At 31.4% G+C, this 15282-nt stretch overlaps 1 protein-coding gene across 2 annotated transcripts in view; it reads left to right on the forward strand.

The window, feature by feature from the left end:
- IFT74 (intraflagellar transport 74) overlaps positions 1–13187 on the forward strand; it is a 73663-nt gene extending 60476 nt beyond the window's left edge. Inside the window, exons 16-20 of one of the 2 annotated variants that reach the window (XM_016156277.2) lie at positions 90–216; positions 7160–7323; positions 7856–7981; positions 11433–11493; positions 12811–13187. In XM_016156277.2, coding sequence (XP_016011763.1) covers positions 90–216; positions 7160–7323; positions 7856–7981; positions 11433–11493; positions 12811–12929 — 597 coding nt within the window. In that variant the 3' untranslated portion in view covers positions 12930–13187. The remainder of the gene's footprint in view (positions 1–89; positions 217–7159; positions 7324–7855; positions 7982–11432; positions 11494–12810) is intronic. The other variant, XM_016156276.2, reaches the window with a different exon arrangement.
- Positions 13188–15282: the final 2095 nt, after the last annotated feature.

Here is a 15282-nt window from a genome sequence, read left to right on the forward strand (position 1 = left end):
ATCTAGTCCTTTAGCAGTGTTTTCCAGTAGTTTTATTGGAGAGTTAAATCGGTCAAATTTTTTCCATTTTTATTTCTCTGCAAATACAGAATATAAATCGTATGAAACAGATATCCTCTATCACCAATCAAGAGCTGAAAATAATGCAGGATGATCTTAATTTTAAATCTACCGAAATGCAGAAATCACAAAGTACAGCCAGAAATTTGACTTCAGGTGAGAACACAACCTAAATTTTAATATCTTTTTTTTTTTCTGTAACAAAATTGAAACTTTTAAAATCTATTATTCTCATTGATTTTTTTGAAAGACTAAGGATTTAGCTTATGATAGCCTATTGCTCCAGATATTTATAGTCTCACACTTCTCTGTGACTTTTCACATCAATTTAATAGTATTTCATTGAGATATTCTTATTCATTTAACATTTATTAAAAATATGCTCTATGCCTGTGCTATAATCTGGGTATATAGAGATTAAGAAAATTCCAGTCCTTTTCCTCAGGGAACTTTGTGATAGAATGACAAATAAACAATTAAAATATAACGAAACGGTGCTATGATAGAAGCATAAGAAGCAATGTAAGTACATAGTGCTCATATCCACTGCAGTCTTGGGTGGTTAGGAGAGGTGTTTTAGAGGAAGTAATGTTTTAATTATAATTATTTTCCACCATGATGACTAATATGAGAATAGAGCAGTATTGTCCAACAAAAATATAATGCCATAAATATAATTTTAAATTTCCTAGTAGCCATATTAAAAAATTAAAGAGACATGTGAATTTTAATAATATATTTTGTTTAACCTAGTGTATCCAAAATATTATTATTTCAACATGTTATCAATAAAAATGATCATTGAGATTTTACAGTCACAGCCCATCTAAATTTGGACTAGCCGCATTCAAATTGCTCAAAAGCTGTATGTGGCTGGCTAGTGGTTGACATTTGATTAGTGCAGACAGTGATTAGAAACAAATATATAAAATCGAACTTAAAGAGTCATGTAAAAATATTTATGGAATCTTTGGTTTTTAAACAGATTCTAACTATGCTAACATGTGGCAGCTTTGAATTAGCTTTTTATGTTAATGTGTGGCAGCTTTGTCTGCTTGGAATTACTCTGGCAGTTGCAAGATCATGTGGAGTGAGACTTAATATTTGGAGTAATGCATCCATAATATCTATTTATCTTGAATCTCAAAATTTAAAAAGCTTGTCAGCAAAACCTAATCTAACCTGAACTGACATGAAGCTATTTATAGTCTTTAATTATCCTACCTAGTGTGACTGTTCATACTTGTTGTTGCAGCAGTGTTTATGTACTTGATGACAGGATGCTGCCTCTGCCCTTGCTGTGGGAGTTATATAATCATCAGTATATGCACTGTGTATTTTCAAAAATCTGATGAATTCTACATTCTAAAACACAGACTGCCTCAGAGTTTAAGGGATTTTGAACCTATGAATACACTCTAAATCCTGTTAATATACAGTTGAATTTAGATTGATGTTATAAGTAGACAGTTGTTATTCTACACATTTAAGAATATTTTATCTGTCCAGATTTGTTTAGAGTTTGTTTTCTATAGTTTTATTTATATATCTAAATTATATGCCAGGCAGCTAGAGATCATTCTAAATTTGGTTTTTACATACTATTAGTTTGACTACAAGTGTTTTTTAATTGTGATAAAGAACACATAACAAAATTTACCATCTTACCTATTTTTAAGTGTACAGTATAGTTATGTTAACTATATGGAGTTTGTGCAGTAGAGCTCTAGAACTTGTTCATCATGCATACCTGATACATACACCTATTGAACAACTCCCCTTTACCCTTCCTCGCTGGTAACCATGTTGTACTTTCTGTTTCTATAAGTTCTACTACTCTAGATACTTTATATAAAAGGAATCATGCAATATTTACCTTTTGCAAATGGTTTATATACTTGTCATTATGTCCTCAGGGTCATCTATGTTGTAATACGTGACAGGGTTTCCTTCTTTTTAAGGCTGAATAATATTCCATCATAGGGACATACTACATTTTCTTTATTCATTTATTCGTTGATAGATAGGTTGTTTCTAACTCTCCGCTATTGTGAATCATGCTGCAAGTGAATACAGATGTGCAAATATCTCTTTGAGATCCTATTTTTAATTATTTTGGATATATAGGATTATGAATATTTTTACATTTTAATTTTCTTTCTTCATAAAGTATTTTATGTTTACTTACTCCATCTAGGAAACTATTATTTTGTGTTTTAGACCATAATTTAAAATTTTTCATTTACCTAAGGTCAATATTCAATAGGTTTTTGTTTCCTCTAAGCTGTTTTTGTGTATTGGCTGTTGAAAAACAAATTTTTTTAAAGGTAGATATCAATACCAGAAAATAAATTCAATAATCAGGACTTTGTATTCCTCCCATATTTTTATACTTTGTGTTTACATTCTCCAGAGATATAGAGTTGAAAAAGAATTAGAACTGGCTTCATTGGAGATAAGAATTCAGTTTATTACTTTGATAAAGATTTTACTAAAAATTTCTCTTATTAATGTTTGAATTCTCTATCTCCTACAATTAATTTAATTTCTCACTTATTTTTAAGTGTTAATTTAAACCAAACATATAAATTATTTTCCTCTTTCCTTAACACCATTCCCCAGAAAAAAATTCTTATATCTGGAAATTGCTGTAAGAGGTTTATAATATTTTGGTTTACTTTTCAAAGATAATGAATTTTACATTTCCCTTCTGTGAATTCCCACCCTTTTAAGCCCTCGAGGTTGTAGTTGGAACTTTACCTGATTTTCTTAGTGTACTCCAGGTTTCTTAATGGGGCAATAGCACTCCCAAGGGAGTAAATTACTTCTTTGGGGGAGGGTAAAAAAAAATTTGGATATTATTATGGTTTATGGCCCTCCAGAAGGTCACAGTACATAAACAGATATAAATTACATCAGTAATATAAAAATTTTACAGGAAAGAGGCATTTGGGAAAAAAATATCTACAAAAGATTGCTTAGGGGAATAGTAATGAAAAAAAAATTGAGAAACACTGGTGTACTGCATGAGTAAAGAAGCAAGGAATCTGTCAGCAATAGTTTTTATTTATATTTTTGGAAAGGAAACTCCAGGGAATAAACAAATGCACTGATGGCAGAATATTTGAGAAACATTTCCCCAGGTCAAAGTGGTTCTTCTGAGATTTTGCTACTGTGTACACACTGCTTGGTAAACTTTGCAACTTCATAGCATATCAGAAGGAACTAGTCTGCATCCTCTTCCTGTCTCTTCTCTTGGAGAAGCTTTTAGCTTTTCATGGGGGCTGCTGTTAAGGGAAGATAAACTTTACCCTATACCAACCATTTTCTCCCTTTCTCTAGGAAAAGCAGTTTCTATAGATCTTAAATATATTTCCTTAATACATCTTCAAATTAAATTTGTAGTTAGATTTATATAACTTCTTTCACCAAACATTTGAAATGTACAAGCTAAGTACATTTCCTATTTAGAGCATTGAAACCATAAGCCTTAGTCGCTCGTTCAACATTTTAATTCTCATTAACTATTTCTAGCCCTAGTAGATATATGAATCTAACTAAACAAAACCCTTTTAACAACATCTAAGTCCATATATGTATATGTTTTTTAATAACATGTATGTCACTTTTTTGAGATACTTCATTGCAGTGGTCTGGAACCAAACCAGCAATATCTTTAAGTTATGCCTATATAAACTCTACCTAAATTCCAATCAGACTCTTGAACTATGTATGCATTGGGTAGACTTTAGGGGACCTAGAAAAAAGTAGCAGCCAGAAGTTGAAAGAGCTGATTACAGAGATTTCAGATGCTGCCCCCTCCTAAGGATGAAAGTTTAGAGTCAGTTTAGCAGAGTTTATTGCTCATTTATAATACAAATCGTTCTTGAAAGGAGCAAAGGAAAGTCAGAGGCTCTACACCATATCATTTAAAATGTCCATTATATTATAGAACCTACATATATGAAGAAATAGGAAAACATGAGTCAAGGGAAAAGTAGTCACTATATACTGACCTGAGATAATCCAGATGTTGAAATAAAAAGGACTTTAAAAGTTTATAAACACATTTAAGGACTTAAAGGAACATAAAATCATAATAAATGAATAGATGGAGAATACCGCAAAGAAATGGAAAGTAAAAAAAGAACCAAGTGAAAATTCTAGAATTGAAAACATAAGTAAAAGGGAAAATTTCACTGAATGACCTTAATTGAAGATTGAAGACAGAAGAAAAAAACAAAAGTTAGTCAACTTGAAGATAAATCAATAGAAATTATCCAATCCGAAGAAGAAATAAAAATGAACAGAGCCTAAATGGCCTGTGGGACAATTTTAGGCAGTTGACTACGCATGTGATTGGAGTCCCAGAAGGAGAGGAGAGACAGAAATGGGGGAGAAAAGTTATTGAAGAAGTAGTGGCTAAAAATTTCACAAATTTGATGAACAACTTAATTTTACAGATTAAGAAACTCATTGAACTCCAAACAGGATTAATATAAAAATTTCTCACCTAAGCACATCACAGTCAAACTGCTGAGATGTAACAATAAAGAGAAAACAATGAAAGGAACCAGAGAAAAATAAGATGTACATATGAGGAATAATACATTTTACTAAGATTAAATTTTTCCTTAAAAATTACTTTAAATTCTGTAATAAATTTATTATTTCAATATAAAAATCTTTTACTCCTCCCTAAATTTCTGTGTAACAAAAGGAAGATGTTTATGTTTGGCTTCGACCCTCTGAAATACTATCATTATTTTTCTGAGGGTTCTTATATCACTACTTTAAAATAGAGGAAAAGTGAAGGCAAAATGTTCTAAGATGAAAATGCATTACACTATGCTTCTATCTACAAATAAGTAAGATGTGTAGGATTATTAACAGTCCTAACCCTGGGAACACAGGAGAAGGGAAACTGGTCAACCAGGTTTGAATTCATATTTCTTCCCCTGGATATGCAGGATAGGTATTTCAATTCCATTTTAGTATCCATTTTTTAGTTAGCTCTAATCAGGTTTTACTTTGGTAAAGTAAAATAAGGAAAGCTGATCAAAGAATGATGCCTGGGGAAGGAAACCTGGTGTAGCAAAATTGACAAAGTATTATTGTTCCTGTTCCTATAACTCACTGTTGCTCATAGAAGCATCTTTTTTCTTTATCATAAAGTAATATTTGTTCTTTTAAAAATGAAACTTTCGTAAAGATGATAATATCTTTGAGTACCAAAGCCTGACTGGTTGTGTGACTTTGGGCAAATTGCCTTTCTAAGCTTCAGTTTTGTCATATAATAACATTTACCCCCTAATGCTGTTATACAAAGTAAATCAGATAACATGGAAAGTCAGGCACATTTCAGGTACTCAGTAATATTGGTTCTCTTCTTTTCTCTCTCTTTAAAAAAGGACTTATAAAGTCAGAATCACAAAGTTAAGAAGTTTCTGAAATAGAGAAGGTAGGTATCATAAAGTTCTATCAGAAGGGAATATTTTGAACAAATACTGTTTTCTGATTATAAATGAAATTTATATTTAGAAGAGATATCGAACAGTGAAAATAAGAAAATTAAAAATATTTATAATCCTATTATCAAAAGTCTATATTTCTTTTAAAATTTTGGCATTTTTATTTCCAGTCTTTTTTGTATATTTTAACCCATCTAGACAAAAAGAAAAGGCCTTTCCTGGGTATTGTCTGCTCAACTGTCTCACTCCCTTTCAAAGGTTTCACAGCCAAGTCTCTTAAAACCTTCCTCTCACTCTTAGTCCTATTTCTTTTTATGAAATCTATTCTCAACAGATACATCAAGGTCCTCCTGATCAATAAGTCTTAACACATATTTTGTAGGGTTTTTTTAATCTCTTAGTAGTATTGTACACTACAAACCATTTTTATTCTTGAAATGTCTTTCCCCTGTGGCTTCAGATTTTCTCTTATTTCTTTGGTTATTTCTTTTTCTCCTTCATGTCTATTTATTCTTTAAAACTTTGGTATTCATATAGGTTCTGGCATGAATCCTTTTCTCTTGATGATTTCAGTCATTCTCACAGCTTTACTTCTCATCTCTATGCTGATGATTTCAAAGTCTGTTATCTTTGGACCTCACAGACTCATACTTGGACATCTTATCTCTAATTGGATGTTTCTGAGATATATCTTAAACTCAACATTTATTAAACTGACTTCAAACTTTCATCTCATTCCCCTCCCTAGACAAAAGTTTGTTATCTCCCTCTGCCTACCCTACTATCTACTCATTTACTCAAGTCAGAAATGGATTCTGCATTGACTCCTCATTGCTCAATCACTGTGTCCAGTCGATTGCCTATTTTATTAATCTCAAATCCCTAATTCCTCTTGAGTCCCTGCACATCTCTCCTACATTTGTCTCCATCTGACATAACTGTATATTTCATATATATAGTCATATGCTTTGTTCATTGCCACATCCCCTATGCATAGAAGTTTTTTTGGCACATAGAAAGCATTTAAGAAACATTGTTTAATGAAAAAAAATACCCAAAGTGACTGCACCAGTCTAAAATTTCTTGCCTAGGTCACTGAATCAACACTTAACACTTAATGCTATTCCTATTAATTGTCCACATTGCAAGCAGAGTGAACATTCTAAAATTTAATCGTACCACACTCTCATTTAAAACTTATTGATGACTTGCTCAAGTGTGTGTGTGTGTGTGTGTGTGTGTGTATCTATATATACTTATATAGATATATATATACATATACATATATATAAATTACAAAATATTTGTAACTTGCTTCCCCCCACATAATTGTGTCATGCTCTTATTAAAAATAATGGGTCTTTATCTCATATGTTATATTCAATAAGAAAAAAGACTCATATGTTCATATGAGCATGAAGATAAGTGTAATATATATCAGGTACGTTGGTTACCTAGGTGATGAATATTTTTCTTCTTAATTTTTATTATCTCATAGGTTGCAATGAACATGTTTCTTTTACCAAAACTCTTATAAAACATGATTTTTTAATGTTTGCATTACATTTCCTTTTGTGAGAGAAATAAAGTTTTGACTAATTACGGACTTGAATTTTCCTCTGTTTCAGATAGTCAACGTCTACAGTTGGATCTGCAGAAAATGGAGCTTCTGGAAAGTAAGATGACTGAGGAACAGCTATCCCTAAAAAACAAAATTAAGCAAATGATAATTGATCTGGAGACATTTAATGATTTGCCAGCTTTAAAATCATCCGGTGAAGAAAAGAAAAAGGTAAATAGTAACAGTTTTATGAAGTTATTATTCAAATTATTTTTCTTGATCAAATTTAATTATATAGTTTATAAAGCTTAATTTCAGTTCATTATTTGATATATGTTAAGAAAAAATAAAGACATTTACATATATAGTAGGAGTTTAGAGTGATTTAAGTTTTAAACCAAAGGTACAAATTGAAAAGGAAGGGATAAAGCATTTCAACAAATAGGAATTTTATCAAATGCAGATTTGATTATGACATTTTCCTACTTAAGACTTGTTAGTGTTTTTTCATTGCCATTTACATTAACATAAAAATTGGTGAAGTAGGAACAGATACGGCAGCCTTAAGAGAGCTATTATTAATATAGTTAATATTAATTTAGCTTATAGTTCAAAGGATATTTTTACAAACAGTTTTAGAGTAATTCTAGCCTTGGTAGAATTTTATCAGAATATCATTGAAAGTATTTGTCAAATTCATTTTAAATTGACTTACTAGATATTCGCTAACTCCTGTTATTTACTTCTATTTGGATTTATCTAGAAATTACATCAGGAGAAAATAGCGTTATCAACTCGGAGAAATGCCTTTAAGAAAATAACGGACAAGCTAAGCACACAACATGAGACACTGAAAACACAGCTGCAAGAAAATGAGACGCATTCTCAGGTAAAAAGAAAATAAATACTGAAATTTATTTTTATTTGTAGGCTATCTTTCCTGCTCTCTTAATCCATATTTTCACCCCAGAGCAATCCTTTCCCTTTTCATCTACCTGCTGTATTTACCTTCCACATTTTCTGGCTTTGTAGATAGCCAGATACTATGCAATCTCTTCAAAGTGAGTTTGCCTCTGCTTTCCTGCCTTCTATAAATCTATATTGAAGTCCTACTCTGCTAGACACTGTTCTGGGCATAGCCATTAGGATAGCTTTTAACGTTTTCACAAGTAAAGCATGATAATGATAATTCTTATCATTTTTGTTTGGGCCCTTCTAGTCTGTATGTATATGTTATGTGTATACATGCTTTTATATGTATGTAAGTACACATTTTTATATATTTATAGAAATGGTATCATTTTGTACATATTATTTAGAAACTTTTTTTTTTAATCAAGTTTATTTGGGTAACATTGGTTAATATAATTATATAATTTTCAGGTGTGAAACTTATTAACTATATTAACTATATACATTTTAAGTACTTTCCCTTGTTTGTAAATTTTTTTTAAATATGATTCTATATAATATTTAACTACATGGATATAGCATAATTTACTGAACCAGTTCTGTATTATTGGCCATTTAGGTTATTCCTAGTTTTAAAACTATTTAATTAATGCTGTAAAGAGCAGTCCTATCCTTGGACTTTTTGATTTATTTACACAGGATGCACAGACAACCCCCCTTTTTATATCACCCATCCTATTGATAAATTACCTGAGTGATGTCAGAGGTCTTCTAGACTGAGCTATAAAAGGACAGAGATGATGTCTGTCCCATTCATTTTCTTTCTAGTAAGCACTGCGCTAGTGGTTGGCATATAACAGGTGTTCAAGTATTTGTTGGGGGCATTAAATGAAGTAAGTGTATCATGTACAAAATCACTAACTATGGCCTGCTAAAGATTTGTTATTCTCATATCTAATTACTTTATATTAGCAATTTGCAACTGTGATTTATTAATGCTAAATGCATTAACAATTTTTCTTCTTTTGTATGGTAATATGATCATGATAGATAATCATGGTTAACATCTTGATATAGCATTTTGTAAACTTTTTTCCTTTGTACTTATATACACATGTTAATTATATTGTATTTACAAAAAAATGAAATCATTCCGTGCATACAGTCTTTAAGCATTTATTTTCTTAAATATTTTCAAGCTCTTTTTTGATGACTTTTTTTTGATATCAGCTATTTTACTGTATAGATATACAATTATTTTAAAAAGATATATTCTGTATTCTTCTTGAAAGAGGTAGAGTCTCATCAGTTTGCCACAAATACTAAAAGCTTAGAAGTTACTAATTACATAATTCAAATTTATCAGTCAGTTATTCTGTCTACTTCATAATATGCAAACCTAGATATAGACTTGTAAATCATAAAGTTATCCTAAGCTATTTAGAGTGAGAATGGGTGCTGGAGAAGAAACCTAAAATATGTTTATGGGTCATTGTCTTTAATGGTTCTTAGAGAAAAACATTGATATTTCTTATGGAATATTGGCCCTCCTCTTCCAATGAACAGATGACTTAAGGAGGAAAATACTTGTCAAGCACAGTTTCTTAGAGCTAGTCAATGGCTGCCTTGTTTATTTCTTCAGTAAGTGCTAATCATATTTTTAATTCCATGTACAGATAATAGGAGTTTATAACATAAGCCACAATGTTTAACCTCTTCTGCATTATTTGTTGGCTTTTGTGAATCTCAACAGATCATATCAAATTCTGAACTTCCTATCTTTTGCAACTATTATATGGAAAACTAGTTTTTGACTAAATAATTTTACATCACAGACTTTTTATTTGAATAAATGGCTATTAGTTATTTAAAATCATTTAAACATGTTTATGTTGTAACAAACTGTAAAACTCCTAGAAGAAAACATAGGAGAAAGCTCTTTGACATTAGTCTTGGCAGTGATTTTTGGTATGATACCCAAAGCACAAGCAACAAAGGTAAAAATAAATAAGTGGACCTACATTGAACTAAAAAGCTTCAGCACAGCAAAAGAAACAATCAACAAAATGAAAAAGCCATTTATGGAACTGGAGAAAATATTTGCAAATTGTATAACTAATAAAGGGTTAATATCCAAAATATATAAAGAACTTATAACAGATGTTTTAAATGAGTCATAGGGAAAAAAACAGATTTGTGTTTCATGATATCCTCTGAGATTTAAAACAAGCCTCTGATATAGATATATAATATAGAAGGAGTTTGACCATCCAACAGTGTTGCTTTTCCTACAGTATTCGTGTAGCACTTAAGAGGTCTGCTTCTTTAAGAGAAGGCCACCTCTTTGTATGAAACAAAGGGGGAAAAGTTTGGTACTTGACTTTATAACAGGTTATTAGAGATTTATTGTTAAAAAGTGCTGACTGCTTCCTTAAATCTACCATAACTTCAAGATCCTATCTAGGGGAGCTAGATCTGATTTATTAGTGTTAAATCACCGTACATAAAGTTCACATAATTATTTAGTTATGATTCATTCTAATATCTAGATTTATCTCTTTGGAGGAAACAATAGGATGGATGCTACATTAAGACTGAACTTATGCCCTGAGAATAATTTTTAACATGAGACTATAAGAAACGTTATTAAAGTTGCTTCAGTTATCAGATTTTAAAAACTGGTCATTACTTCTTGGAAATGTCCAAGCAGAACATTTTATGTTTTATTTTCAGGTGGTCCTTTGCTAGGAAAAAACTATGTACATCTTTAAAAAGAAAGACCATAACCCAGAGTTACAAGGTTAATTAAATCAGAAAAACAATTTAATTCTATAACCGTAAAATTATCTTCTGAGGAAGCAACCACCAATATAATATCCACATTAGCTTCCTGTTGATGCAGAAATTATTGTAACAGTGCCAGCTTTTTACCAGCCCTCTTATAATCTTCACACTGCAGCGCTGCTCTTATCACAGCTTGTGGAATTAGACAGGAAATTTAGTCCTGGAAGTAAGGAAGTTTGTCCTCTATAGCTGAACCTTTGACAGTGTTAGAATATATATATATTACATTTGTGGCATTAGACTTCCAGATTTCAAGGAGAGATTCCAATCATGTCCCAGTTTTCTTTTTTAAGTTCTTTGAGGAAGGGGAAAAATTGTCTTTCAGTTGGCCTATTCATTGGTATAATAATACTTTCAATATTTTCCTTTTAAACATATAGAGTAAAACCCGTTGCTATTCAATATTATATTAATGTATTTATTATTGTTTAATATTTCCTAGATTTCTTTGTCTACCATAGCTCTATCTCAATGAAATGCAAGGAGGCGATAAGATTTAAAATCTAGTGTTTTTTTTTTCCTTTATCCTCTTAATAGTTGTTTGAATATGGGTAATAGTTAACATTTTTCTTTTGTGTTTTTAGCTTACAAATTTGGAGAGGAAGTGGCAACACCATGAGCAAAATAATTTTGTGATGAAAGAATGTATCCTTTAAAAAGCTGCAGATGGACTTGACTGAATGGTTTTTTTTCCTAGGAATTTCTTTACAGACCGAAATGAAATTCGATTCACCACACGCTTGTCAAATACCTAATATATACAAAACACTGAGCTAAGCTATTTGGGGAATAAAGGAATAAGATTTAGTTTCCACTCTATATTAGGGCGTGTATATGTGTGTGTGGCAAAGTAATACAAAGCAGAGCATAGGAAGTCATAGTGTGACATAGTAAGTGCACAGAATATGGAGTCAGTAGATCTAATTTTAAATGTTGACTCTACTACTTATATAGGCCATGGACTTTGGACGGTTTACTTAATTTGTTTAAGCCTCAATTTTACCATCTCTAATGCAGTTAATATTTTCTTCTCATAGTTGTTGAGGGAATTATTCTTAACTCTGTGTGTGTGTGTGTGTGTGTGTGTGTGTGTGTGTGTGTGTGTGTGTAGTGTATTGTTGTTTATAATGCTGTACCTTGGATATCTGGTCAGCAAAAGAAGGTAAACTAAGTAGTATCATGAGAAATTTGACCTTTAAGCTCATCTGTGTTTCAGCCAGTTAATTTCATCTTATTTCTACCAAGATGGTATACCTATGTCCCATCTTCTTGCTTATCTTTTTGTGTGATCATAGGAGGAAGCAGCTGCTGAGGACATGTATTGTGGAGTTATAAGAAACATTTCCCCAAAGTAGTTTTCTGTTCCCTTCCTTGACCCATTTAAGGACATCTCTGCTTAGAGAATTGTAGCATAGATTTTGCTCTAGGACACTGCTGAACTTTAGCTCAGGGCAGCATGGACCACATCTTACCTCCAAATGAGATTCATTAGGAGCTCTCTCCCTTGTGATCATACAATTTAGTTTAAAAGCAAAAGATTCCCATTCACAACATGCTAATGTCTAGCACTATAATTTTGTGCAATATCAAGTAGGTGATTTTGAAACAGAGCGAAGTCTAAGGACCTGTTTGAATTTTTTGTGGTATTCTGGAGAACATTGTTCTTTTGATCATTCCATTGTTCTAAGACCAGAATTAGATTTGAGATGCATAACATAGTAACTATAAAAAAGGTTTATATCATAAGTGAAGTTTTTTGAAACCAGTTTGCTTGGGCTTTTAGGTTTCAATTGATGCTTAATCTGTTAAAATAGTTTTTTTTTTTTTTAAATATTCTAATCGTGCTTTTTCTGTGTCATCTTTAGTTTTCAATAAGAATTGAAATATTAGTATGATTTGGTTCCTTTCTGAGTTAGATTAATATTTTTATTGACAGTGTTTCCCCTTAACTCATATAATTAGTCATAGCAACCAAGAGTCAAGAGAGTGATTACCAGTCAATTATGAAGAATGTAGCCAAGCAGATTGCAGAGTACAATAAAAGCATCATGGATGCTCTACATAGCATGAGCAGAAACTGAGTCTGAACCAACTGCAAGTCTCTGTAAAAGTATCCTGTTGCCGTTAAGCTTTATGCAAGCTGACTGAAAAAAATAACTTACCCTGGAAGAATCTGACCTAAAATTTTTGAATGCTGTAATTTTCATGGCCTTTTTGAAGAGTGATATTTTAAAGTAAAGTAGTTCAATAAATAGTTTGCATGTAAGAAATATCATCTCGTTTTAGAATATTTTTGTTTTGTGTGGGTAATAAAGAACCAAGAAATATATAAGCTAAAAGTGGTCATTGAGATTCATTTAGTTGGTATAATCCATCTATAGCAGCAAATGAGGTCTTTTTATGTGTCAGCTCTGGAAGGGATGCATGGAGTGTGATTCTATCTTATCAACCTTGTCAATTTTTGCTTCTGGAAAAAGATGGTAAAAATAGAAGGGGGTGTTGAGCTTTGCACTTCTCAAATAGGTTATATGATGTTTGAGACATATAAAGTCACAGGTAAGTATATAACATGTTCTTTATAATCAATCGTTCTTAAAGATTTGGAATTAAAACTTTTAACCTTTGCATTTTAAAAATATTTTCTCGTATGTATATGCTAGGAAAAACATGAACTTTAAAAGAAATTCTATACTTATAGTGGTGGACTTTTTTGGACTATGGCCACTGCTGTTTATATTCAACCTGGTATATGCATTTACTCTTTTGTACTGTAGGAGTATGTAGAAGAGATATAATTGTGAAGTATGAATCTGGGAGATATCATAGCAACTAAAGGTATATCCTCTGTGGATAGAAATGAGTCACCTTTGGTCCTTAAAATATTCCTTAAAACTTCTTTTTTTACTCTGATCTCATTTTTCCATGTTCATGTTACTCTACTTCTCATTATTCCTGAAACACAAGAATATTTGTTTCTTTTAAGAAAAAAAAGGCTTTATTGAGATATAATTTGCATAATATAAAATACCAATGGATGTTGCTTTCTTGAAGTAAATAGTTACTATAAATTATTCAACTTTGTGTGAGTTTAGGTAGAGGGACGAACATTGTTAAATTTGGTTAACTCTGGATTACTAATATGACAGAAAATCTTGGACAGTGAAACATTCATTAATGTGGCATTTCTAAAATGTGTTCTTCGGATCCTGAATTCCTCAAGTTATTGATAATTTTTATACCACCAAAGGATTCATAGGCAAAGAAGTTTGGGAAACATCGTTTGTAACAAAAGTACATTGTTTCTCTCTTCTTGGCTGCTCAAAGTACTTAATATGCTAATGTGCAATAAGTTTAAGAGTATATACTATTAACAAAAAGGATTTTTTTTCAGAGTGATAAAATTGTGGGGGTTTTAATTTTCCTTGGACTTTTTGGCAATTTCAAAGTTATCTATGATGTACATATAATACTTACAAATGCAATAAAAATTCAAATAAAGTCCTAGATATAGCTAGTACTTTAACTCGTTGAAAGATGACATGATAGGAACATAACTCTGTGGTCGTCGAACTAAAACTGAACCAATCTTCACCCAGAAAGAAAGCGGGGGAAATATTCTCTATCCATTAAATACATGTGTTTACATATAATAATGCAAAGTTTAGCATAGAAAAAATTGAAAATTTTTTGAAAAAAGTAAGGTTTCCAACTTCTGTTCTAAATTACTCATATATGATATTTGGGGAACATAATTCAGCAGGATTTCTTTAAACTAAAATGTGTTATCAGAGGGAAATTCTCACTAATGTCTCTTCCTTCCTCTCAGAGCTTTTCAACAAATCCAACAAGAATACTCTCTCTGCTAGGATAGAACTGGAGACTACTATCTGCATGAACCGGCTCTTCCTCAGTCAGTCACATTGCTTAGTGAGTTCCATTCCTGTTAAAATAACACCTTGTAAGTCATGTGGAAAGAAGCTGCAGACTGAACAAACATACTGAGTTTTTTTTGGTCTGTTTTTTTTTTTTTTTTAAAGAAGATCATGGGAAAGTTAGCAAGTCTTTGTTTTTCCCATCCTTATCCTTTATCAATAAATAAACATGAGTTCTCAATACTCTTTTTCACTAACTGGGGAGTCCCTGATTTGGACCTTATTCTGGTCCTATGTTAAAGAAGAAATTTCAGTGTACTGTTAGAAGGTTAGAGCATGGAGTAATGCCATTCACACTAGAGATGAAAGACCAGTTAGTAGGTGTTCCATGGGTTCTTGCTGTCCCTGCCCAATTTCTCTTTCCTTTTGCTATATATTTCCATCATAAACAATCTTAGTAAATGAGAACTTTTAGACTTAAAAGTACAAAGAAATCAAAATGGACCACTAGAGACTAATTTTAAAATTGATCTATCTTTCATTTTCAAGTACCTTTTTAAAT

The sequence above is a fragment of the Rousettus aegyptiacus genome, unplaced genomic scaffold, assembly GCF_014176215.1.
Source record: "Rousettus aegyptiacus isolate mRouAeg1 unplaced genomic scaffold, mRouAeg1.p scaffold_m13_p_3, whole genome shotgun sequence".
Lineage (NCBI taxonomy): Eukaryota > Metazoa > Chordata > Mammalia > Chiroptera > Pteropodidae > Rousettus > Rousettus aegyptiacus.